General features: G+C 39.7%; 1 protein-coding gene across 1 annotated transcript in view; it reads left to right on the plus strand.

The window, feature by feature from the left end:
• The first annotated feature begins 355 nt into the window (after positions 1–355).
• The window catches only part of gabrd (gamma-aminobutyric acid type A receptor subunit delta), a 41,348-nt gene continuing 16,476 nt past the window's right edge, over positions 356–25,227 (plus strand). Inside the window, exons 1-8 of the mRNA XM_067412959.1 lie at positions 356–608; positions 2,848–2,963; positions 6,902–6,969; positions 8,492–8,712; positions 9,012–9,094; positions 18,347–18,484; positions 18,627–18,782; positions 20,580–20,788. Coding sequence (XP_067269060.1) covers positions 541–608; positions 2,848–2,963; positions 6,902–6,969; positions 8,492–8,712; positions 9,012–9,094; positions 18,347–18,484; positions 18,627–18,782; positions 20,580–20,788 — 1,059 coding nt within the window. The 5' untranslated portion in view covers positions 356–540. The remainder of the gene's footprint in view (positions 609–2,847; positions 2,964–6,901; positions 6,970–8,491; positions 8,713–9,011; positions 9,095–18,346; positions 18,485–18,626; positions 18,783–20,579; positions 20,789–25,227) is intronic.

Here is a 25,227-nt window from a genome sequence, read left to right on the forward strand (position 1 = left end):
CATAATTATAAATAAATAAATACAAATAAATACATATTTATACTTTTATTTCCTTATGTATGTATTTTTTCACATATTTATTTATTTCACATGAATTTATTAAATGCAATAAATACATGTATAAATAAATAAAAAGTTGAAATAAATAAATGTAGCCTATAAATAAATCAATTTGGGGAAAAAATACAATTATACATAAATAATAATATAAAAGTATAAATGCTCATTTGTATTTGTTTATTTGTTAAATTTCAGTCTATTTATTTATTTATTTATTTATTATGTCAGCATAGCCAGTAGCTGTAGTACGATTGTCATTTCGAGAGAATCATTCAAACGAACCGACTCATAAGAACGATTCGTTGGAGAAACAGACCTCGCGGAGAGCTAGATTTGTGTGCTGTTTTCTCCGCAGTCGGGATAAGGCACAGGATCAAATATGGATCATTATGCCCAGTTCTCTGCGATTCCTGACAGAGGCTGTGAAAACCGGAATATTTGAATCCACCTGTCCTTCAGTCCGAACCGTGTTTGCGCATAATGGATGCGTTGAGTTTGGCCGCGACGATCTTCTGCTTTCTGCTCATCGGTGAGCACAGAATGAGCAGGTGAGGATGCGCGTGCCCTTCACCTCAGGATGAGGATGAGGATGAGCATGTTGTTGTATGACAAGCGTAATTTTAAACATGTATATACTTTTAGCTTAAGTCTAATTCTCAAAAGTCTAGTGCACATCTTAACATTTTGAGTAATAGGTTATTGCATCTGTATAGCCTGCTCATCATTAGCCTTTATATTCACATACAGAACCTTCTGCTATATCGCACATTCTCGTTGTTGCATGAAAAATGGGGCAGTTATTCGCGGGCGCGCATTTGCTTTAATAGATCGTTGTGGTTATGCATCGCTGGTGGTGGATAGATAACTATATATGCTATCATAAATATTGCTCTTTTTCTTAAAATGTGCATGCATATATTTGTATACGCACATGCCTCTGTTGTGCAGTTCATCACTTGTGGATGCATGTCAACACATTATAAGTCTTTTGCCCCCTTGTGTACAGTTCCCTTATTACTTATGAGCTGTTCTGTTCTTTTTTTTTTTTTTGAGGGGGGGATGAATCATAACTGTAGGTCAAGTGAATAACACTGATGATCTCTTCATCACGGCTCCTGTTAGTGGGTGGGATATATTAGGCAACAAGTGAACATTTTGTCCTCAGAGTTGATGTGTGTGAAGCAGGAGAAATGGGCAAGCGTAAGGATTTGAGCGAGTTTGGCCAGATTGTGACGGCTAGACGACTGGGTCAGAGCATCTCCAAAACTGCAGCTCTTGTGGGCTGTTCCCGGTCTGCAGTGGTCAGTATCTATCAAAAGTGCTCCAAGGAAGGACCAGTGGAGAACCGGCCACAGGGTCATGGGCGGCCAAGGCTCACTGATGCACGTGGGGAGCGAAGGCTGGCCCGTGGGGTCCGATCAAACAGACGAGCTACTGGAGCTCAAACTGCTCCAGAAGTTAATGCTGGTTCTGATAGAAAGCTGTCAGAATACACAGAGCAGCTCAGTTTGTTGTGTATGGGGCGGCATAGCCGCTGACCAGTCAGGGTGACCTCTGACCCCGCCCGAAAGCACCAACAGTGGCACATGAGCATCAGAACTGGACCACGGAGCAATGGGAGAAGGTGGCTTGGTCTGAGGAATCACGTGTTCTTTTACATCACGTGGATGGCCGGGTGTTTGTGTGTGGCTTACCTGGGGAACACATGGCCCCAGGATGCACTATGGGAAGGCGAGCCGGCGGAGGCAGTGTGATGCTTTGGCCAATGTTCTGCTGGGAAACCTTGGGTCCTCCATCCATGTGGATGTTACTTTGACACGCTCCACCTACCTAAGCATTGCTGAGACCATGTTCAGCCTTTCATGGAAACGGTATTCTGGTGGCTGTGGCTCTTCCAGCAGGATAATGCTCCTGACACAAAGCACAAATGCTTCAGGAATGGTTTGAGGAGCACAACAACCAGTTTGAGGCGTCGACTCGGCCTCCAAATTCCCCAGATCTCAATCCAATCGAGCATATGTGGAACTTAAAGGATCTGCTGCTAACATCTTGCAGCACTTATTTTTACATCTTCAGTGAAGTAACTATGAATGAGTATTGAATATGCTGGAAATAATTGCATTGACTATCTCTTACATATAATTGCTGTTATCATCCAAGAAATAATTATTTTTAAAAAAACACAGAATAAGATTTACACAATAATGACAATATATTTTCCTTTTAAAAGCTCTTTTAGAGACATTTGAGCAGATCACAGATTACTAGTTTTAATTTTATGCACAATACAATTTTTTTAATACTTTCCCCACGCAGCTTGTAATAAAATCTCAAAAGTTTCTCCGAAGTATTGCTTTGTTTATTAAAATCTTAAATATTTTTTTTATATGTAATTTGTAACTAATATGCGTAGTGCATATTTTACATAGTGTTGGGCAAGCTATACATCTTCGTTTAAATCTATAATATTATTTCTGTATTTTAGGGAGAATTCAATTCTCTCTACCTCAGAATGTCTCATTATATCCCTCAGTGGATTTGAGTGTGTTGGTGCAGCTTTCTTCTTCAAATTTAGTTTAATCTTCATTCTTGTGGATTGTTCCTCGCGGTCTTTAACATTTATAAGAACAGCAACCAAAGGATTTAAATGTTTAAAGCATTTATAATGTTACAAAAGATTATATTTCAAAAAAATGCTGTTCTTTTGAACTTTCTATTCATCAAAAAATAAAAAAGTCCATTTTGAAGAGAACGTGAAGAACACTTGTTTGTGTTTTGTCCCCATAGGGCCATGCTGAGTGATATTGGTGACTATGTCGGCAATGACATTGAAATATCCTGGTTGCCTAATCTGGATGATTTAATGAAAGGTTATGCTCGAAACTTTCGCCCGGGGATCGGAGGTGAGTTTGACATCTACACCGCTCAACCCATTCTCACCATCAATATTAAAGTGTTACTTCACCCAAAAATGTAAATTCTGTCATTAATTCCTCTCCCTCATGGCGTTCCAAGCCCTGTAAGACCTTCGTTCATCTTCACAACACAAATGAGGATTTTCTGATGAAATCCAAGAGCTCTCCATAGACAGGTGCAGAAAGGAAGTTAAGACATCGTTAAAATAGTCATGTGACTCCAGTGGTTCAACCTTAATGTTATGAAGCCATGAGAATACTTTAGTGCGCAAAAACAAACAAAAATAACGACTTTATTCAACAATGTGTTTACATGCACGTTCTTAAGCCGATTATGCCTAATAAGCCGATAATGAACATGGTCATGTAAACCATGTGCAAACTCAGTAACCCGTTTTCTTTTATCGGAGTAAGCTCATAAACGGCGTAAGCATAAACCGCTTACCTCGATTTCGTGCTGCATGTAAACGCATTAATCTGTCGGCTTATTGAAGTGCACATGTGTGAAAGCTGACAAAAACACACACTTAGAGCAGATTTAAACGCATCCAGACAGAGCGAGCTAGCATTTTACACGAAATAAGGACATAATCACAAACGCAGACTCTTGTAAGACCCAGAGCATTGTAAAGATGTGTTCTCATCTCAGTCAGCAGAAGTAGAAGAGGTTCAGTCTAAACGCTGCATCTGGAACTGATGAGGGATAATATGAGCCCTAAATCTCCCGCTGACGCGCTTTATTAACATCACAACTGACGGAACATTGGGAATACTCAGCGTCAGATACGGACATTATTATTTTAGACGTCACTACAAAGAAATAACCCGGTTTATTAATAAAGTCATGTAAACGCGGTTTACTTGCGTAGTCAGTTTACTGGTTGGCATGTAAACAGGGAAAGCTGACTGTTACTTCCGTCTCACTCTCTTACACTATTCACACAGTGTAGCCCCTCCGGGTTCTACAGCAGAACGCCGGCTTACTATTGGCCGAGCACGATCACATGATCACATGCATGCGTTGTGGTGCTTGCGTGAACCGTGTAGGAGAGTGACACTGAAGAGAAGAAAAGATTAAATAAAGGGTTATTTTTGTTTTGCGCACTAAAGTATTCTCATGGCTATAAAACATTAAGGTTGAACTACTGGAGACTATTTTAATGATGTCTTTACTTCCTTTCTGGACCTTGAACGTGTTCATTAAACTGCTGTCTATGGAGGGCTCAGAGAGCTCTTGGATTTCATCAGAAGTATCTTCATCTGTGTCTGAAGATGAACGAAGGTCTTACGGGTTTGGAACGACACGAGGGAGAGGAATTAATGACAAAATGTACATTTTTGGGTGAACTAACCCTTGAAGTGTTTTTTTCTCGGTAGAACAAACCTCACGGTAAGCAAACAGCGCCTTGATTCCTACAGTCTATTTTTAGTGAGAAGGCGTACCGGTGATATTAAATAGATCAGTGTCTCTCAGCTGCACTGCTGGTGTCCCGTCGCTCTTCACACCTGATTCAGATCTTCAGCTCTCTGGGAGAGAGATCCTTGTACAGAGCCCCGCAGGTGACAAGAAAAAAAAGAAGAAAAAGTTAAATCGTGCAAACGTTTTACTATTTAGTTCCCTCGATTTATAAATCACGCACACCATTTAGCATATCGAGCGAACAAATGAGCAAAACATGCGCACGATTTAGCCTAGTAGTTTTTTACTGCATGTCATGTGCGGCGGGGCTCTGGGCCTTAAACTGAACGGAGTGTGTCGGATGAGAACCGGTGCAGAAGATTGTCCAAAGATGCAGAGGGGTGTCCAGAGTTTAATTTGCTACTTCCACTTCCCCTCTTGTTTAAAGAAGAATTTATTTTGATGTGTGGCTGGCACATTGAATATTAAGAGAATATTGACGTTAGTTGCAAAACCCAGACGACTAAGCATAAAGGAAGTCGCTCATGCGTAGAGCTGTTCAAAATCCTGTCGTGCCACAGGGCGTCACCCAAATTGTTTTCCATTAAATTACATCATTTGTCTCAAATCGTTGTTTATGTATTTACATAATGACTTATACATAATTACATAAACACCCTATGCTGGTGTATGTATAAGGGTGTGTATAGACATTTTTCAATATTTTTCTTTCTGTGTGTTTAAAAAACTGCTTATGGAGTGATATGATATATTTTTTTTCAGCAAAACACACATCAATGCCACTTTTTTAATTCTTGAACTTTTTGCCTGTATCTTGATGAGATTCACAGTTTTTTCTCCTTTGTTGTATTAACACAAAAAATATTTCAACAAAATCAATTTTAAGGCAACTTGGTAACTTATGGTAACTTAAGGTAAACCAACAATAATTGTTTACAGTGCTCTCTTAAAAATAATGTTTCTTTATTGGCTTCTTCCATGAAGAACCTTTAACATTCATGGAAAAGCTTCTTTATAGTGGAAAAAAGCTCTTTAGATTATTAAATGATCTTCATATGAAGACAAAAATGTGTTCACTTCGTTGGGCAACTAAAAATAATTTTATTGCCGTAAAAACACACTTTTGGTTAGGTCTAGGATTTAAAGGGTTAGTTCAACTAAAAATTAAAATGATTTCATTAATTATTCCCCCTCATGTCGTTGGACACCCGTAACACCTTCGTTCATCTTTGGAACACAAATTAAGATATTTTTGTTGAAAGCTGATGGCTGGGAATGTACTGAATGCCAATGAAGGCCTATCTGAAGCCTTTCTCAGCCTTCAGCTTTCAACAAAAATATCTTAATTTGTGTTCCGAAGATGAACGAAGGGGTCACGGGTGTCCGACGATGCAATTAACAAAGCAATTAATATTTCCTATGTAATATCCTACAAACTGAACACTAGCTTATTATTGAAAGAGCTCATCAATTCGATGTGAAATGTGTACATGTATTTAAATGTCCATGCACATCCAGCATAATCCAGGCATTAAAGGTTAGAATAGAAATAGAAATGTATTTCAATGAATCATAAAATGGCTCTGATATGTCACTAGACATTAAGAAATCATGTTCATTTCAAATACTTCTATCACTGACAACAGTAGTCTGGCCAGGATATTGTCATTTTAAAGTTGTTTGACATGTTGTGTTTTGGCCTGAAGCTCCGCCCTCCACCTATCGACCAATCACGAGTCAGTAGTGTTTGGGCATCTGGGTTGCCAGATCTGCTCCAGATACCACAGCTGCAGATCTACAAACGTTCCTGCTGATCCTGCAGCCAATCTGGCAACCTGGAGTCAGGGGGGCGGGGGAGATGGGGTAGTGATTGCAGAACCAGTTTTGGCCACAATCTTTCATACACTTCCTTTAAAGGTCCTCAGTTGCTTTGGGAGCTACTTCACAATTTTTACATTGAGGCAAAGCCATATCTCTTCAGGTCATTCAAGTTAGAGTCCTGACTCCAGGTCCTTTCCTAACCCTGTGTAGACAGCGTATATATATATAAGCTGTCAACACTGGACGCTACAAGAAGGTGTCAGAAAGGCAATATGCCATTCATTAAAAACTAAACTCTTCCTCCTCTATTTTTCTTTTCTTCTTCCCTTTTTCTGTTTTTTGCTACTCTGAGTAGTATACAAATCTTGGTATTTAGGGCACTTTTTGCGTTTCTTTGCCTCTTCTTGACAGATCGCTTCCTGTACTCCTTAGTTGTAAGTGGCTTTGGATAAAAGCGTCTGCTAAATGCATAAATGTAAATTTAAATGAATAGAGCTGGGATTTGTCGTGTCACATCGCACTGCATCCAATGTAAACACAATCACTGATTATAATGGGCTCTGTTGTATTTAGTGGCGTCCCGCGGCATCGCTCGCCTCAGGTATACACCCGGTGAAGAGGAGAGGTTTTTTTAAAAAAGGTTTAAAGATTAATATCTTTTCTTTTCTCACACGTCTCTTCACAGGACCCCCCGTGAATGTCGCCATGGCTATTGAAGTAGCCAGTATTGACCATATCTCGGAAGCCAACATGGTAATGCTTGAATATCACCCCATTTCGAATGTATGGTTTATAGTATTGGATTTGTATGGTTATTGTATTGGAAAACACTTTTATTTTTGGCATTAAATGTAACTAATCTCAAGTATTGCATTTTCTAAAATTATCTGTACACTTTCTATAAAGCCTGTATTTATAATGCATCATAAAGGGATTCTTTATTCATTATAATACACGCATAATTCCTTCTAAACAACCTTATATGTTGTTTCATCTTATTAATAATCATAACAACAGTAATAATACTTACCTATTTGTGGTTATAACTATTAAAAGATGAGTTCACTTCAAAATGAAAATGTCCTGATTATTTCCTCACCCTCATCTCATCCAAGATGTTCATGTCTTTTTTTTCTTCAGTGGAAAAGAAATTAAGTTTTTTATAGTCTATTATATTTTTCTCCACATAATGGCCTTCAGTGGTGACCAACGGTTGAAGGTCTAAACCAATGCAGTTTCAGAGGAAGAGCTTCAGAGGCTCTGCACGATCCCAGAGGAATAGAGTCTGATCCAGACAAACCATCTGAGATTTGCAAGAAAAAAAGAAACATTTATATACTTTTTAACCTATATTGTTCATCTTGCGCTGCTCTGGCATGCCACGGATTGCATAATAACGTCCAAAAGGTCATGATAGACATAGGAAGAAGTACCGCCCTGTGTTTACAAAGGGCTCGTGCGAAGACTGATACAAACATCCTTTAGCAAAAAAAGGTGAAACAACGATATCGATATTGAAGTTAGAGATGGAGTTTTTTAAATACATGAACATCTTGGATGAGATAAGGGTGAGGAAATTATCAAGAAATTTAATTTTTTTAAGTGAACTAATCCTTTAAGAGTATATAGATGATTTATAACACATAATGAACATAATTATCCTCTTAAGTTATAATGGATTATATTTCCAATAGTTTAATATCTTTCACTTTCCTCAAGTCTCATATCTTGTTTACTGAAGATCTTCTCAGTATCAAACTACATCATATGAGAGGTCTCTTACTGCTTAAAGTAAAGTGACACAAACAAAGTCCTCTTTTAAAGCACATTATATTATTATCATCTATAATGATTGAGTTTACCACCTTTAAGAGGAAGAACAAAACACAGCATACTCGTGGTGAAATCAATGTAATGCATAGTGGCTTATTTAAATTTAACCCTTACTTATTTACCAATATATTTTCTTGAAATATATTTTAATATATGGAATAATATATTGATGGTATTATAAAATATATTATATATTCATGCAATATATTGCAAAATATACAAATGATTGCCGCTTTCAATATATTGCAATATATTGGAAAATATAAATATTAAATCCCATATATGTGAATATATTGCATGATATTTTCAAATATATTGCAATATATTTTTGTTTCGTAATGGAACTTAAAGTAAACTTGTCTGTAAATGAGGACAATTCACAACAAAAATCTCAATAACATAAAACCGTAGATGTTTAGTCTGTGTGCATTTGTGTTGACAGGAATACACCATGACGATATTTCTGCGGCAGAGTTGGAAAGATGATCGCCTGTCCTACAACCACACAAACAAAACTCTGGGCCTGGACAGCCGCTTCGTAGACAAACTCTGGGTACCAGACACATTCATTGTGAACGCCAAATCAGCCTGGTTTCATGATGTTACTGTGGAGAACAAACTCATTCGCCTGCAGCCTGACGGAGTCATTCTCTACAGCAGTCGGTGCGTCCATCACTAATGTTTATAATCACAGCCATAATGTGTAAAGTGGTCTGATTTATTAACAAATTAATCAATATTTTAAATAAAGGCCACCATTGTCTGATCAAAATCAGGTATTTATGAAACTAATTACAAACAACAGAATTGCAAAATATGTAAAAATACATTGATAACCAATCAAATGTATTTCTTTGAATAAAGAGAGACAGCAATATCAGTATTTTAAAAGGATCATATGTTTTACAAACTTTCCCATGTTTGAATGTTCAAAATGTTTATCATGATATTTTCCCTTTCAGAATCACATCTACAGTTGCATGTGACATGGACCTCACCAAATACCCCATGGATGAACAGGAATGCATGCTAGACTTGGAAAGCTGTGAGTAAGGGGAAGACTCCTTCATTTATAGTGTTTGTTTATGATCTGTGGTTAGATGCATACACACTGCCACTACGTTCCGGGGACACAATTCAAGCGTGCCGTGAGCGCTTCGGCTGCGTGGCGCGTCCGTTTTTATTTCGGCTTCCATGTTAACCGGTTAGAGTTTGCACACTGCCTGCGTGAGCCGCGCGGAAAACACAGGCATGCCAGAAATAGAAGAGACGCCTATTTTTCATGCAACAAGCGAGTGTGTTGGCAGCGTTTCCAGGTAAAATAAGTAAAAAAAGATGTGTCATTTTGACACAAATACATATTAATAAATTACATTTTCAAGTTTGACAGTCTCTAGGTTAACATAAATGCAGATAAAGGCCTAATTGTAATTAAAAAAAAACATTATTATCGATTTTGAAATATTGCACCTGTCAGTATAGAACGAAATATTCTGTAGCCTATTTTGCCGTCAAAAACATAGATATGTAAGGTCAATAGGCAATATATTTATGTTTAACATGAAGTATAGGGCTTCCCTGTACATCAACAGCAGCAGCAGCGCCGCGTCAGACACGCTCCTGGTGTGCAAAGACAGAAAACGCAACACGCAACAGAAACGCCACGCTCACGCCACGCTCGCAGTGTGGCATGTGTTACATTTCCCATGACGCTCCCTGGCCCACATCTGAACTCACTTCCTCATCATCTCTCCCGCTCTCCCTGGATTCCCTGCACCTGGTCTTCATCGGCAGCATTTCCCTTATATTGACTCACTTATCCGCACTCCTTGTCCGTTCTTATGTTTGTGTTACCTGGAGTGTTTGAGTGTTTTCGGCCTACTTGACTGTTATTTGAAGTCCACCGCCTGTTCTTCCTCGTGACGACCCAGTTTGTAACAGCGTGACGCAAGTGTGTTCTGCTAGTTTCAGCTCTACTCAGTCCTCATGTTCACGTCCAGCTCCTCGTTTTTTAAATATCAAATGCACTGGTGCATCTGTTCACCCATCAGAGAGTGTGTGTGTGTGTGTGTGTGTGTGTGTTCAGGAGCATTGTTGGAAGGTTGCTGTTGTGAGGAACTGAAAGCCATTGACCAACACACACCTGCTCTAAAAGTCAATAGTGCAATATTTCTCAATCAATCAATCAATCAATCAATCAACTTTATTTATATAGCGCTTTTACAATCACGATTGTGTCAAAGCAGCTTCACAGTGTCAAACAGGATAATATTGCGACAAAATTAGATTTGGCTGTACAGTCGTACTGGAGAAAACAGTGATGTTATCAGCTTATTTTAATTTATCATATAGCAACAATGTTGGCAGATCAGTATTATAGTTTATAGAATTCAATAAGACCTAATTCATACATTTTATTTGTATAATAAGTTGAATAACTTTAATCATATTTTTAGTGTCCCCAACTGAGCAAGCCAAGCCAAAGGCGACAGAGGCAAGGAACCAAAACTCCATCAGGGCATGATGGAGAAAAATAAACCTTGGGAGAAACCAGACTCAGTCGGGGTGCCAGTTCTCCTCTGGCCTATTAACACACCGTGTAAGATTATTATTCTGGCAACCTTACAGGTCGGAAATCATATTAGATTGGAATATTCAAAATTTCAGGGTATCACGGAAGAGACAGATTTATTTGGAAATAAATGATGGGATGGTGCGTCGATTACACAAGAGTATGAATACATGAAAGATCGGAATTATTGCGCCGAAGACGGGTTTTGAGCATGTCGTGCCAGTGAGGCAAATTCGGAGGAGACATCATTTGACACGGCTCAGCAGACACTCCAGGATGCGTTGGTCATGTCCAGGCAGGTCCACCATCCGATCCGGACAGGGCCCAGATCCGGGATAAACCTCGGGATAAACAGAGAGACAACATTAGCGTAGATGCCACTCTTTTTATGATGTAACGAGTACATCAGGTGTTATGGGAAGTGTTCCCGGTTCCGGCTGACCTAGTTAATGCAGCCTAACAATCAGTCAATTGAATTGAATAATAAAAAGTTAAAAATGTTCTGTGTGTATGCCATAGTAAAGAGATGTGTTTTTAGTCTAGATTTAAACTGACAGAGTGTGTCTGCTTCCCGAACAATGCTAGGAAGACTATTCCACAGTTTAGGAGCTAAATAGGAAAAAGATCGACCGCCTGCAGTTGATTTAGATATTCTAGGTATTATTAACTGGCCAGAGTTTTGAGACCGCAATAGACATGATGGAGTATAATGTGTTAAGAGCTCGCTTAAGTACTGGAGCTAAACCATTTAGTGCTTTGTAAGTAATAAGCAAGATTTTAAAATGTATGCGATGTTTAATAGGGAGCCAGTGCAGTGTTGACAGAACTGGACTAATATGATCATACCCCTGGTTCTAGTAAGAACTGAAGCTGCTGCGTTTTGGACCAGCTGGAGTTTGTTTATTAAGCGAGCAGGGCAACCACCCAGTAGAGCATTACAATAATCTAGCCTTGAGCTCATGAACGCATGTACTAACTGTTCAGCATTTTGCATTGAAAGCATGTGCCGTAATTTAGATATATTTTTAAGATGATAGAATGCGGTTTTACAGATGCTAGAAACGTGGCTTTCAAATGAAAGATTGGTATCAAAGAGCACACCCAGGTTCCTCACTGACGACGAGGGCTTGACAGAGCAGTCATCAAGTGTTAGACAGTATTCTCGGTTACTACTTGTGGAACTTTTCTGTCCAATAATTAAAAATTCAGTTTTATCTGAATTAAGTTGCAGGAAATTACTATTCATCCAATTTTTTATATCAGCTATGCATTCTGTTAATCTTGTGAATTGGTAGGTTTCGTCAGGGCGTGAGGAAATATAGAGCTGAGTATCGTCAGCATAACAATGAAAACTAATGCCATGTTTCCTAATGATATCTCCCAGTGGAGCAGATACAGGGTGAAAAGCAACGGTCCTAACATTGAGCCTTGCGGTACCCCAGACTGAACTTGTGATCGGTGTGACATCTCTTCATTTACTGCTACAAACTGATAACGGTCAGATAAGTATGATTTAAACCATGCCAAAGCAGTTCCACTAACGCCAACATAATTTTCGATTCTATTCAGAAGAATATTGTGATCGATAGTATCAAATGCAGCGCTAAGATCGAGTAACACTAATAGAGAGATACAACCACGATCAGATGATAAGAGTAAATCATTTGTAACTCTAATTAGAGCAGTCTCAGTGCTATGATACGGTCTAAATCCTGACTGGAAATCCTCACATATACCATTTCTTTCTAAAAAGGAACATAATTGTGAAGACACGGCCTTTTCTAGTATTTTTGATAGAAACGGTAGATTCGAGATTGGCCTGTAATTGACTAATTCTTTAGGATCAAGTTGCGTTTTTTTAATAAGTGGTTTAATTATAGCCAACTTAAAAGTTTTCGGTACATATCCTAATGTCAAAGATGAATTAATGATATTAAGCAGAGGATCTATGACCTCTGGAAGTATCTCTTTTAATAGCCTAGTCGGTATAGGGTCAAGCATACATGTTGTTGATTTTGATGATTTTACAAGTTTAGCCAGTTCTTCTCCTCCTATAGCAGTGAATGAGTGTAATTTTTCCTCAGTGACCCTACAATGCTCTGTCTGAAGTGATACTGTAATAGACGGCTGCATGGTTATAATTTTATTCCTAATATTATCAATCTTACTAGTAAAGAAGTTCACAAAGTCATTACTGCTGTGTTGTTTACAAACATCAGAAGCTGAAGCTTTATTTTTTGATAATTTAGCCACTGTATCGAATAAATGCTTAGGGTTGTGTTTGTTTTCTTCTAAAAGAGTTGAGAAATAAGCAGATCTAGCAGTTTTTATGGCCTTTCTGTATGCAATCATGCTCTCTTTCCACAAATTGCGAAAAACCTCCAGTTTTGTTTTCTTCCAGCTGCGCTCCATTTTTCTGGCTGCTGTTTTAAGGGCCCGAGTGTGCTCGTTGTACCACGGCGTTGGATTATTTGCTTTAATCTTCTTTAAGCGCCGGGGAGCAACTATGTCTAAAGTGCTAGTAAAGAGAGAGTCAATAGTTTCTGTTGCAGCATCAAGTTCATCTTGGCTATCTGTAATGCTGAGGAGATGGAACTGATGAGGAAGATTATGTACAAAGCAATCTTTAGTCGCAGCGGTTATCGTCCTGCCATATTTGAAGTGAGGCGATGGCTTTGCAGCCTTAGGTAAATTAAGTATACATGATATTAGGTAATGATCTGAGATGTTATCGCTCTGCTGCAGAATTTTAACAGTATGAACATTTATTCCATGTGACATTATTAGATCTAAAGTATGATTAAGGCGATGAGTAGGTCCCGATACGTGTTGTCTAACTCCAATAGAGTTTAGAATGTCTCTAAATGCCAATCCCAATGCGTCTTTTTCATTGTCTACGTGGATATTAAAGCAGCACTAGGTAACTTTTCAACCTTCATAATATATTTTTTAAGACTCTTGTGATGATAAATCGACTTACAATAGGTTGAATGACACGTCTGCCATAGCCTGATGGGGTCTGTATCGTTTTTAATCGTACTTTTAAACTTCGGGTTTCGGGTAGTAACCCGAGAAAAAGAAAAGAACTACAAAATTCGACTGCTTTACGGCATATACGTCACTTCCACCAACACACACACTTCCTTACATTCGGACGTGCGAGCCCAACTTTGTTCGTCGGATAATATAGTCATGTCCGAAGCAGCAGAGACAAATAAGAAAGAAAAGGTTTTGTTGGAGGAAAGCAATAAGAGGAAATGAAAAAATGATGGGATTAAAGGCAGGACGAGGATCAAAATGTGACCAGGGTTTGCTCGTCGGCGTGAGCTGAAGGAGGCGTGCCCGACCGATGCCGTCCTGCTTGTTACGGTGATCACCTACCACTCAAACATTGAACTGAAGTATCATATAGATTCTGGAAAACGCTAACCAATAGACTACTATAATGACGCTGGCTTGTAAACGTGAGCACCGTGATTATTTGGCGTTTGAAAAAAATAAAACCCATGAAATTATATTCATATGACATGCTGAAACATATGCCACTGACTGTAACGTTACCTGGGATGAAGACATTTCACACGCGCCGCCAGAAGAACAGCTGCATGTGAACTCCTCCTGCAGTGTTCAGGGGAACTGTTAGCGCTGCACCGACCCGCGGGACGCTTTTATGAAGTTATTTGGCCCGCACCGCACCACTGTATATATTTTTACAACACGCCGCGCACCCGCGACCATTAAATAGACATACGGGGTCCGTGGGTTATGAGACGACCCGCTCATCACTAGTTCAGGGCTATCAGGGTTGTCATGTCAACAAATGCACGCGCGATGGCATCCTCTGTTGTAGGATGACTGAGCTTACGACAGTAGTTGAGGACATTATTTTTTCCAAACTGTAGGGGGACCCCGAGAGCAAAAGTAGCCAAGTGGGGCTTTAAAATCCCCAACAATTAGTACTTATCTACAGCTAATACTAACTCCGATACAAAACCAGCTAATTCTTTGATAAAGTCTGTATTGTGCCCTGGTGGCCTGTATACAGTAGCCAACACAAATGTCAGACGGGATTTATCATTTACACTACACAGCGTTACATAAAGCACCAAAACTTCAAAGGAATTATATTTGAAACTAGACTTCTGAGTAATACTGAAAATATTATTATAAATTATAGCAACACCTCCCCCTTTACCTTTCAGACGTGGCTCATGTTTATAACAATAATCTGGGGGGGTGCACTCATTTAAAGTAATGTAATCGTCAGGTTTTAGCCAGGTTTCTGTCAAACACAGCACATCTAAGTTATGATCTATAATCATATCATTGACAACAAGCGTTTTTGGCGAAAGGGATCGAATATTCAGCAACCCGAGCTTTATCAATTGTTCATCCGTATTATATCTGTTGTTTATTTGTTGGACATCAATTAAATTTTTACTGTTGAATGGTTTTGATGGTTTTTTGTATTTACTAATTCGGGGAACAGACACAGTCTCTATATGATAATATCTAGGTGAAAGAGTCTCTATGTGCTGGGATTTAGCTGACTTTGGTGACGTGAGACAGCTAGCAGACGGTTGGTTTAGCCAGTTTGTCTGCTTCCTGACCTGGGCCCCAGTGAGTCAAGGTTTAGCTCTTTCTGTGTTATTTCTGTGTTATTTCTGTGTTATTTCTGTGTTATTTAAAGGTTGTGTTGGTGATATGAACCTATAGGCGATGCGCGGTACACACACGCACGCACGCACGCACGCGCACGCACGCACGCACACGCCAAATATGAAAAATAAAAGGATTCGTCTCTGGAGAAGCGTTCAGTCTTTCCTCATGTATCCGAATCCGCCAGTGTGAGCACAACTAGCTTTTAAAGCCCTCTTGTTCATGAGCATTAAGTGTGGTTAAAAACTAGCCTTGAGCACCATCTGCTGTTAAAAACTAAGCTTAGAATCGATTTATTGTCCCATCCCTACTGATTAGTCCCTGATTGTGCCCAGGTGTGTCTTGTGTTTCCCTTGTTGTCTGTCTGGCCCTGTCCCAAATGGCACACTTCATTTTCACTTTCGGTCTTGTGGACTTATAAGGGCCACTGCGTGTGCATGTCCGTTAAGCCCCCGAGACCGTAGGGTGTCCCATTTGTCATTTTAGGTCTCTGAAGGGTGCTAGTGAACCCCCCCTTTAAGGTCAATATGCACCCTGGATGCACACTTCTGCCGAGCTCGCACTAGTGTGGGTTACGCAGAGGACATCTTCCCGGCATATAAAGCTGCATTACGTTGTGAAAGTGCGGACTCAGAGGAAGAGGGTTTAGGGTGCCATTTGGGACAGGGCCTTAGTTGATGAGTGTATGTAATGGTTGCCTGTTTGCTCATGCTTCTGTTTGCCACGCTCCATGTGTTACTGGTTATTGATTTGTTATTTTTATTAAAATTTAACTGCACTTAGATCCTCATCTCCATCTGCCTTATCTTGTCACACACATATTTGACTTCATGAAACATTAGGTACATTTAAAGGATTAGTTCACTTTTAAATAAACTTTTGCTGATATTTACTCTCCCCCATGTCATCCAAGATGTTCATGTCTTTCTTTCTTCGGTCGAAAAGAAAGGAAGGTTTTTGATGAAAACATTCCAGGATTGTTCTCCGTATAATGGACTTCAGTGGGCACCAAACGGTTTAAGGTCCAGATGACAGTTTCAGTGCAGCTTCAAAGGGCTTTAAACGACAGCAGACGATGAATAATGCTGCGTCCCAATTCGCCTACTTATACTGTGTCCTAAAAGTGTGTACTCTTTTTGTGAAGAAAAGGTATGTACTTTTGAGTGTGTAGCAGAAAAGTAGGCAAGCTTCGGGACTACTTTGCCATCTTTAACGGACTCTGTCGCTTAGTTACGAGCGTCCCGTCACCATCCGTGCCCTGTCAATCATCGTCAGATTCAGTTCAAATCCTCCACATTCAGTTTAATCTCCTGCCGTATCGGAGAGAAATGTAGCCGCTCGTTGATCTCCTCATGTGTGTGTCTTTAATGCAGAGACTCTCCTCGTGTTTGCAGTTTAAATATAATGATGCATTTAAAAGTTAATGTCCACACGTGTCATTACAGAAGTCCTTAACGCTGCTGCAGGTGAAATATAATATGGACAACACTGAATAAATATATTTTTGTCAGGTTAAATACTGATAGTTGGTCACTCAAACCCCTTTATCTAAACTTCTCCACTTAACCGTCTGACTCGCACGTCCATCATGTTTGTAGTTTTTTAACGCTTTTTATCCGCGTTTGTAGTTCTAATCGAATCCTCGTACAACTCGCAGTGGGTTGTGGGTAATATCAGCCGTTAGAGTGCCCATCGATCCGCACTTTGAATTCGGACCGGAAATAGTAAACCATCCGGGTATCTTTGGAATACTCTTTTCAGCATACTACGGTTTGGGACATACTAATTCTATTTTCGAATACTATTTAGGATGGATAGTATGCGAATTGGGACGCAGGGTAAGAGTCTAATCTAGCCAAACCATCGGTCAATTAAACAAAAAATAAAGAAGTTTAAGTTTTGTAGAAAAGGTCACGCTTGACGTAGACGGAAGTACCGAGTGTTTACAAGTGTGAAGAAGGAGGACGATACACACATATTCAAATGTTTTTATGTCAGTTTATCGTTTAAAATGTTTTTACGAACACTTGTAAACACTGACTCTGTACTTCCGTCTACGTCAAGCGTGACCTTATCTACATTATTGTGTATTACGTGACGTCACGAACGCGCCTCACAGAACAGAGCAAGGCGAGCATTTGTGCTTATAAAACTTAAACTTCTTTATTTTTTGTTTAATTGACCGATCGTTTGGCTAGATAAGACTCTTATTCATCGTCTGCTGTCGTTTAAAGCCCTTTGAAGCTGTACTGAAACTGTCATCTGGACCTTGAACCGTTTGGTGTCCACTGAAGTCCATTATATGGAGAACAATCCTGGAATGTTTTCGTAACAAACTGCTCTGAGACAGAAGGTTGAAGATCCACACACAGTATTTATTAAAGGGTAATCCAAAGTCGTAGTCCATAAAACAGGCAAAAGGTCATACACAGGTAGGCAGTTCAATCAGGCAAACAAAACAAGGGACAGAGTCAAAAGGGTAATCCGAGACAGGCAAGAAATCCAAAGAAACATGAAACCATAGAAACGCTCAGAAATGCAATTGACACGAAACAAGACTTCGCAATGAATGACAGAGATAACCAGGCATATATAGGCAGAGGTAATGAGGTGATGAGACACAGGTGTAAACAGTAAGTGCTAATGAGTTCGGGGAAAGGATTATGGGTAATGTAGTTTGTGATGGAGTGACAGTCCGGGGTGGAGTGCCCTCTGGTGGTGATCACGGGCACTCACACTGCCTGTGAATTGTGACAGTTTTCATCAAAAACCTTAATTTCTTTTCGACTGAAGAAAGAAAGACATGGACATCTTGGATGACATGGGGGAGAGTAAATATCAGCAAAAGTTTATTTAAAAGTGAACTTATCCTTTAAAATGATCATGCAAGTGTCCACAACAGTACATCCCTGCAAAAACAAACCGTGATGATGCTTGTGATGTGTATATTTTCTAGTGACTTCCTGTTCTCATAACCTTATAAGAGTGTTTGAGAGACAAATAGAGATGTCATGTGCAGCTGCAGGAAAACTGAGATGTTTTTTTTCTCTGTTGTTGGGTTTGCAGACGGCTACTCTTCAGAAGACATTGTGTATCACTGGTGTGAGAGTCAAACACAAATCCACGGGCTGGACAAACTGGAGCTGTCCCAGTTCACCATCACAGATTATCGCTTTGTCACGGAGCTGTTGAACTTTAAATCCGGTGAGGCTTTTCATCAAAATGTTCTGATTCATCTGATTGAACTAAACTCTACCAAAACATGAACTGCTAATCCTGTTGTCATTTTGAATGTCAATGTCATTAACATTTTTTAAAGCCAAGTATTTTGTCATTCTTGAAACAGCGGGGAGATTTCCACGTCTCAGCTTACGATTCGAACTAAGGCGAAACCGAGGAGTTTACATCATCCAGTCCTACATGCCCTCCATCCTACTGGTTGCCATGTCATGGGTTTCATTCTGGATCAGCCAATCAGCTGTGCCAGCAAGAGTGTCGTTAGGTCTGTGTTTCAGTGTTAACCCAGCTAACGGGAACGCTCTCATAACGTTCTGCCACGGTTCTTTTAATGTTAAAGCTCCACTGTGTGATATTTTCCCCCATCTAGCGGTGTAAAGGTATATGACCATCCAGTGAATAATAGTTTCTGTTCCTCTCAATTCTGATTTCGTTTTAACTCCTACGGTGGCCGATTTAGTCCAAGATTAACACGGCAATCCCCCTCTTCACATTCGACACGGTGCCATCGAGTGTTTAAACGCGAAAGGCGAAGCTTGAATTTACGGGTATGTCCATCTTTGTCTAATGTACTTTCAAGATGGAGGGGCAACATGGCGACCGGCATCCGAACCCCTCACCCGTATTTATTTTCAATGGCATATTATAAACTTACGACAATATTACTTGAAAGAAGTAAATATACATTAATGAGCACATATACTTTTGAAAGAACTGAGTGATTTTAGCTAAGAATAAACTAAAAAAGTTACACAGTGTAGCTTTAAACAAACATTCTTCCAGTAATGTTCATTCAATGACAATATCTGATATTTAAAGGGTTAGTTCACCCAAAAATGAAATGTCTGTCATTAACTCCTCCCCCTAATGTCGCTCCACACCCGTAAGACCTCCGTTCATCTTCACACACAGTTTAAGATATTTTATATTTAGTCCGAGAGCGTATGCAAGTGTATGCACACTATACTGTCCATGTCCAGAAAGGGAATAAAAACATCATCACAGTAGTCCATATGAGACATCAGTGGGTTAATTAGAGTCTCTTGAAGAGTCGAAAATACATTTGGGTCCAAAAATAACAAAAACTATGACTTTATTCAGCATTGGCTTCTCTTCCGGATCTGTTGTCATCCGCATTCACGACTCCTCAGTGACACTGCTGATGTGTTATCTGGGCTCAAATAAATATGGCTGAGCACAAAAATGCAAGTCTTCCTCTGTGTGGAAATCTTTAGACATGTTTGCGAAGGTTGTTTAGTTTAAAGCGTGCGTCTCCTCAGACTATAAACGAAGCTCGGCACACCAGATAACACGTCAGCAGCTGAAAACAGACCTGGAAGAGAAGCCAATGCTGAATAAAGTCGTAGTTTTTGTTATTTTTGGACCCAAATGTATTTTGGATGCTTCAAGAGACTCTAATTAACCCACTGATGTCTCATATGGACTACTGTGATGATGTTTTTATTCCCTTTCTGGACATGGACAGTATAGTGTGCATACACTTGCATACGCTCTCGGACTAAATCTAAAATATCTTAAACTGTGTGTGAAGATGAACGGAGGTCTTACGGGTGTGGAGCGACATTAGGGAGAGTCAATTTTCATTTTTGGGAGAACTAACCCTTTAATAATGTACTTAAAACATTGGCACAAAAACATTATGCTTTTTTTTTTATATTTAAGTTATGTTCGTCTTACATTTTTTTAAATGATACTTCTTTTTTTAGAATGTTCAAAAGGAACGTTTCGATAATGTTTGAAGAATGATCAACTGGAATGTTCCCTTAAAACTGGACGTTTACGCATTAAAAGAACGAGCAGAAATAACATTTTCAGAACTTTAGCAAAACATTTGCTAACCCCTTTGTTAGCTAGGAATAGTGCTAATTTTATAACATTTACAGTTTATAAAATGTAAACTTCACTATACATTTAAAAAATATTCTTAAAAATAATATTAATATTAAAAGAGAGCTTAAATAAGAACATTTAACACAATCACACACAACTTAACCTGACGAGTTAAATGAATGTTGGTGTTCTGTGTGTCCATTCAACTTAGGAATCACAACGGTGCTCACCATGACAACGCTGATGGTCAGCGCTCGTTCATCATTACCCCGCGCGTCTGCCATTAAAGCTCTGGACGTGTATTTCTGGATCTGCTACGTCTTCGTCTTCGCTGCCTTGATCGAATATGCTTTTGCTCACTATAATGCAGACTACAGCAAGAAGGAGAAAGCCAAAGTCAAGACGCATAAGAGCACAGAGGTACAGTAAGAAGATTCATTTTATGTTGAAGGGTGAAACTGTTTACTAACTGTGTACTATAATTGACCCATCTGAAAACAACAAGGACCAGATTTACAAAAAAACCCTCTTTTGGAGTTAAAAAAAATACAAGAAATTAAGTGAACAATTAGCAAAGAAATAAAGTGGACACAAGCACAATCCCTTCTGGAGCCTGTCTCTAGTGGTCAGTTGATGAATTACAGTTTAAAGGCCCTTTCACACCGGACGTGTAATGAAAAAGCGAAACGAATAAGCGAATATTTCGCATGCAAATATTTTGCGTCAAAACCATTCACATCAGCCGCGACACTAATTTGTGACGTTTCAGCGCTCCAACAGTCCAATCCATTCGCGGCGACAGCTGAGAAAACACGGACACTTTATCATTCAGTGAAGACGAGCTTTTCATTTTATTTAAAAGACCGAAAAGAAGGTTTTCGGTGCAGCCAGTCTTAAAGAACGGAGTCCTAAGGGGAGGATGCTAATCTTGTACAGGAGCTATCATGGCCGGTTCTGCACTTACTTTCTAAAGTCTGTAGGAAAACTTGAGGATCTCCTCCCGAGACCGCAGCGCATCTGACGAGACAAACCGCGCACTTTAGGAACCAATCGATCCGGACTGTTTCCAGTCGAGTCACAATGTAAACATTTAAGTGCCACAGACATACTGATGGAAACACGTTCACTTTCCATAATCGCAGACAGAATGTTTAGAAAAAAATCTATAATTTATAAAAGGTTAAGTTATTGCTGTTTGTAGCATACGGTGGGCAAACACAGCTTCAGCTGTACAGCTTACAGTTGTAATCTCATGAGAAATGCCATGCCTGGCAAAGGTTAAAGTTGATTGAATAGCTCGTGACAACAACTGGACATTTCGTCTCCTTTGTTTCCTTGTATTTTATTGGTTGAAGCGTTTTTTGTCGCAGCTAGAGTAAAAAATCGACATTAAAACAAAAAAAAATAAGTCGTTTTTCCGCCTCAGCACATTCGCGTTCGGTGTGGAAGCGCTCATTACACAAACAGCTGATCAAAAAATAAAACCATCGCGCGGATTATTCACACGTCCAAATCGCGTCCAGTGTGAAAGGGCCTTAAGTCACTTCCGTATTGGCTTCAACAGAAACTGGGGGAGGTTGCCGCTTGGTGTACACACACACACACACACACACATGAAGTACGCGCACAGAAAGCTGACACAAAAACACACACAGTTCACATAAACACAGTCGGTTATGTCAGTAAACGTAAAGAAATCACAGCATAATACACAGTATCTACTGCTATAGCTGCTGATAATATAAGAAAAAAAACAACTGAAAAATAGAAAATCACTCACTGCTCTTGACTGAATAACTTTAGTAGCTTCAATAAGAATACATTTCTGACTTGAATGCTCTGGCGAGGAGATAAACATGTGTGCAGCTCATTGAGGGCGGGGCTATGGTAATAGGGTGAAGTCTGTCATCAGTTGTGGGCGTGGCCTGTGCAACATGATGTCACACTGCTAGAAACTACATACGGCTTATTATGAGACACTAGCCTGGTTAAAACCAGAGCATTCTCAGTAGTAACTGAGTTATGGTCTGGAAAAGCTTTATAGACAAATCATTTCCAAAGGGGCGTCACCAATGGACGATGACGTATGCAGAGCGACGGAGAAACATCTGAGACAGCAATTCTCTGTTTGTGATTTCGAGGAAGATGTTGCAGTGGCTTCTGACGACTTTTGCTGTTGTTGTAAAAGAAATCTGATAATAGCTGGTGTCCACCGCCACTCCATCAACAATTTTGCAAAATTAGGAAACCCTAATTAGCATCTCAGAGCGACTGAAACATCTCGGATTGACGGTCGAACAGAAAACATCGGGCTCTGATCTAATTTCCCCCTGTTGTAAGGCATTTGTATTGTGATTAGAATGCGATTTGCAATATTTTGAAAATAAAATAATATTGAGGAGTCTTTGGAATATTGTGTCATTTCAGATATGTTAGAACATTTTCAGACTTGAGCATAGTTACGCTAATGATTTATTTACATGATTACCAGATCTAGTGTGAGGAAATAAGCACAGAAAGGCCAGATCCAGGTGTGTGTGTGTGTGTGTGTGTGTGTGTGTATGATCACACTCCTCATCCCCCTCATCACAGTGGCCGGTGTAATCCACATCTGGGAGCCGAATGTTGTTCTTTGCTCGGGTTTTAACAAAAAGGAAATGTTTAAATCGCTTAAAACAGACGCGATAGCGGATTCGCACGAGTGATGTCCCAAGGCGGCATCCTGCTTCACCGTCGCTGCCGTCATCGTGTAAAGCCCCAACGTTTCTGATTGGTGTCGCGATTTCGATGGATTAGAAATGGGCTTGAATGAGCTCTTTGCCAGACTACTTGCAGAGCAAATCTAAATTTGACGGAAGTTGCCTGGGTTTTCCCAGGCTAATGAGACACTGCTTTTGATTAATGGGGATTTAAAGGGGTACTTCAGCGCTGGGAAGATGAATCTGTATTTAAACTGGGTCATTAATGTAGTAGAAATGTGAAATTATTTTTGAATTTGGTGCTTTCTAGACTGAGAAAAGACAGAACATTTATTTTTGTCTCATTGGGATGAAAGACTACAATTCCCAGAATGCTTCACTGAGGCCATTCCCAAAGCCACCGCTATTGGATTACTGTGACTGAGTTGAAGAAGACACTACAATTAAATACTGAACGTGTCTGTTCAATATAACGGTCGAGTCGCCGCGTGAGTCTCACAGCACTAACGCTGCAGGAGTCAGATTACATTTAACATCATGAGCTGATGAGCTCTCGTGATGAGAGCTGAGGTAATCGCAACCACACTCGCGGCATACAATTCACAAAGTGTGTTCAGTCTGTCGCGTTTTCAGTTCATGCCTTTGGAAGCTTAACTTTCATAGAAATTAATTTGAGAAGTCAAAACACTTGCATTGCTCTCAGCATAGGTCCATTTAAATGCGTGCCTGTAGCTGCGAGCTGAGCTGTGAGTGTGATCTCCATCCCCCATGTGCGGGTTGAAAACATTTAGAAATGGCTCCCTCTGCTGGCTGTAGTCTTTAGCCTCTGGCCAAACATTCCTCCAATGATGCAAATATCGGCAATTTGCGTCATGGTAGAAATTTTTCCAGAAATAAAATGCATAAATCTCTTGTCTCAGGGGGATATGAGGGGGAAAAGCACAATAATTTGAATATACTCCAGGGTTTCTACTGATACAAAGCCATCGCTAATCACTGAAGTAACCCTTTAATAAAGGAGTGGGTGGATTTTTACCATTATAGGGTGGTTGTGTACACACACTGCCAACACATATATGTTCAAACACCATGTAAAAGTGAATTTTGCATATAATAATAATACATTTTATTTATAATGAGCTTTTCTAGAACCCAAAGCGCTACAAACAAATACAATTCAAAAACTACAATAAATGCAATACAAAGTAATCAACAAAAATACAAAATCAATACAGTACAACACAGCAGAATATCACTGACAGTCCATAAAAGCAATTTTAAAAAGATGAGTTTTCAACATGTAGCGTCTGTGGTCTCTTACAATGAGGATCAAAGAGGAACCCAATGTTGATTGTAAAAAGGGGGGGGGGGGGTAGCTTTTAGCCGCATGTAAATTAAGAGCCACGCCACAGAGTCTGGGGGAAGTGACAACTTCGGCAGTTTTACGACCCCGTCCAATAACACAGGCCCTGATCGGGTCACACGACTCGAACCCTGTTTCCCCCCCCTTTTTCATTCCCCAGACCGAAAGGCGCCAAGGCTCCTGTCAATACACAAGGACTCACACACACACACACATTCCTTATGAAGCTTTAATTAAGACTATTCTAGACTGTATACGAGGTAGCTTGGTGTGTATATGCATGCTCCTTGACTCAGGCCTACTCAGTCATGGCATAGAAACAATGTAAGCTCATTTTAAATGCTTGTATTCCTGTGTAAAATTGTATCTCTGTTTTAATATCTCCCAGCCATAAGGTGTTTGATATCTAAATATTCCTATTTCTTTGACTTACTCAATGATGCACAAAATGGGATTGTGAAATGTATCATTAATATGTTTAGCCGACTTGGGAGTAAAACCATACAAAATCAACACCCCTTTACGACACCTCAGGAACATGCAAAATAGGCCATAAAATGAGACAAAGAGAACTTTTCCCGCTACCGAATTCACCCTCTGGATTGGGTGAATTAGCCAGAAGGGGGCGTGGATTAATTCTCTTAAAAGACCAGTGGAGACCACAATCTTCTCTCTTCTTCCCCTCTTCGCTTCTGAAACTTCTTCCCGGTTTGACCTCTGAAACTCTCCTCGGAACTCTTCTGGAAACTCCGTCTTCAACAATCCTTTGTTCCTCGTTCCATCAACTTACTAGCCAC

This window comes from Pseudorasbora parva, chromosome 13 (genome assembly GCF_024679245.1).
Source record: "Pseudorasbora parva isolate DD20220531a chromosome 13, ASM2467924v1, whole genome shotgun sequence".
Lineage (NCBI taxonomy): Eukaryota > Metazoa > Chordata > Actinopteri > Cypriniformes > Gobionidae > Pseudorasbora > Pseudorasbora parva.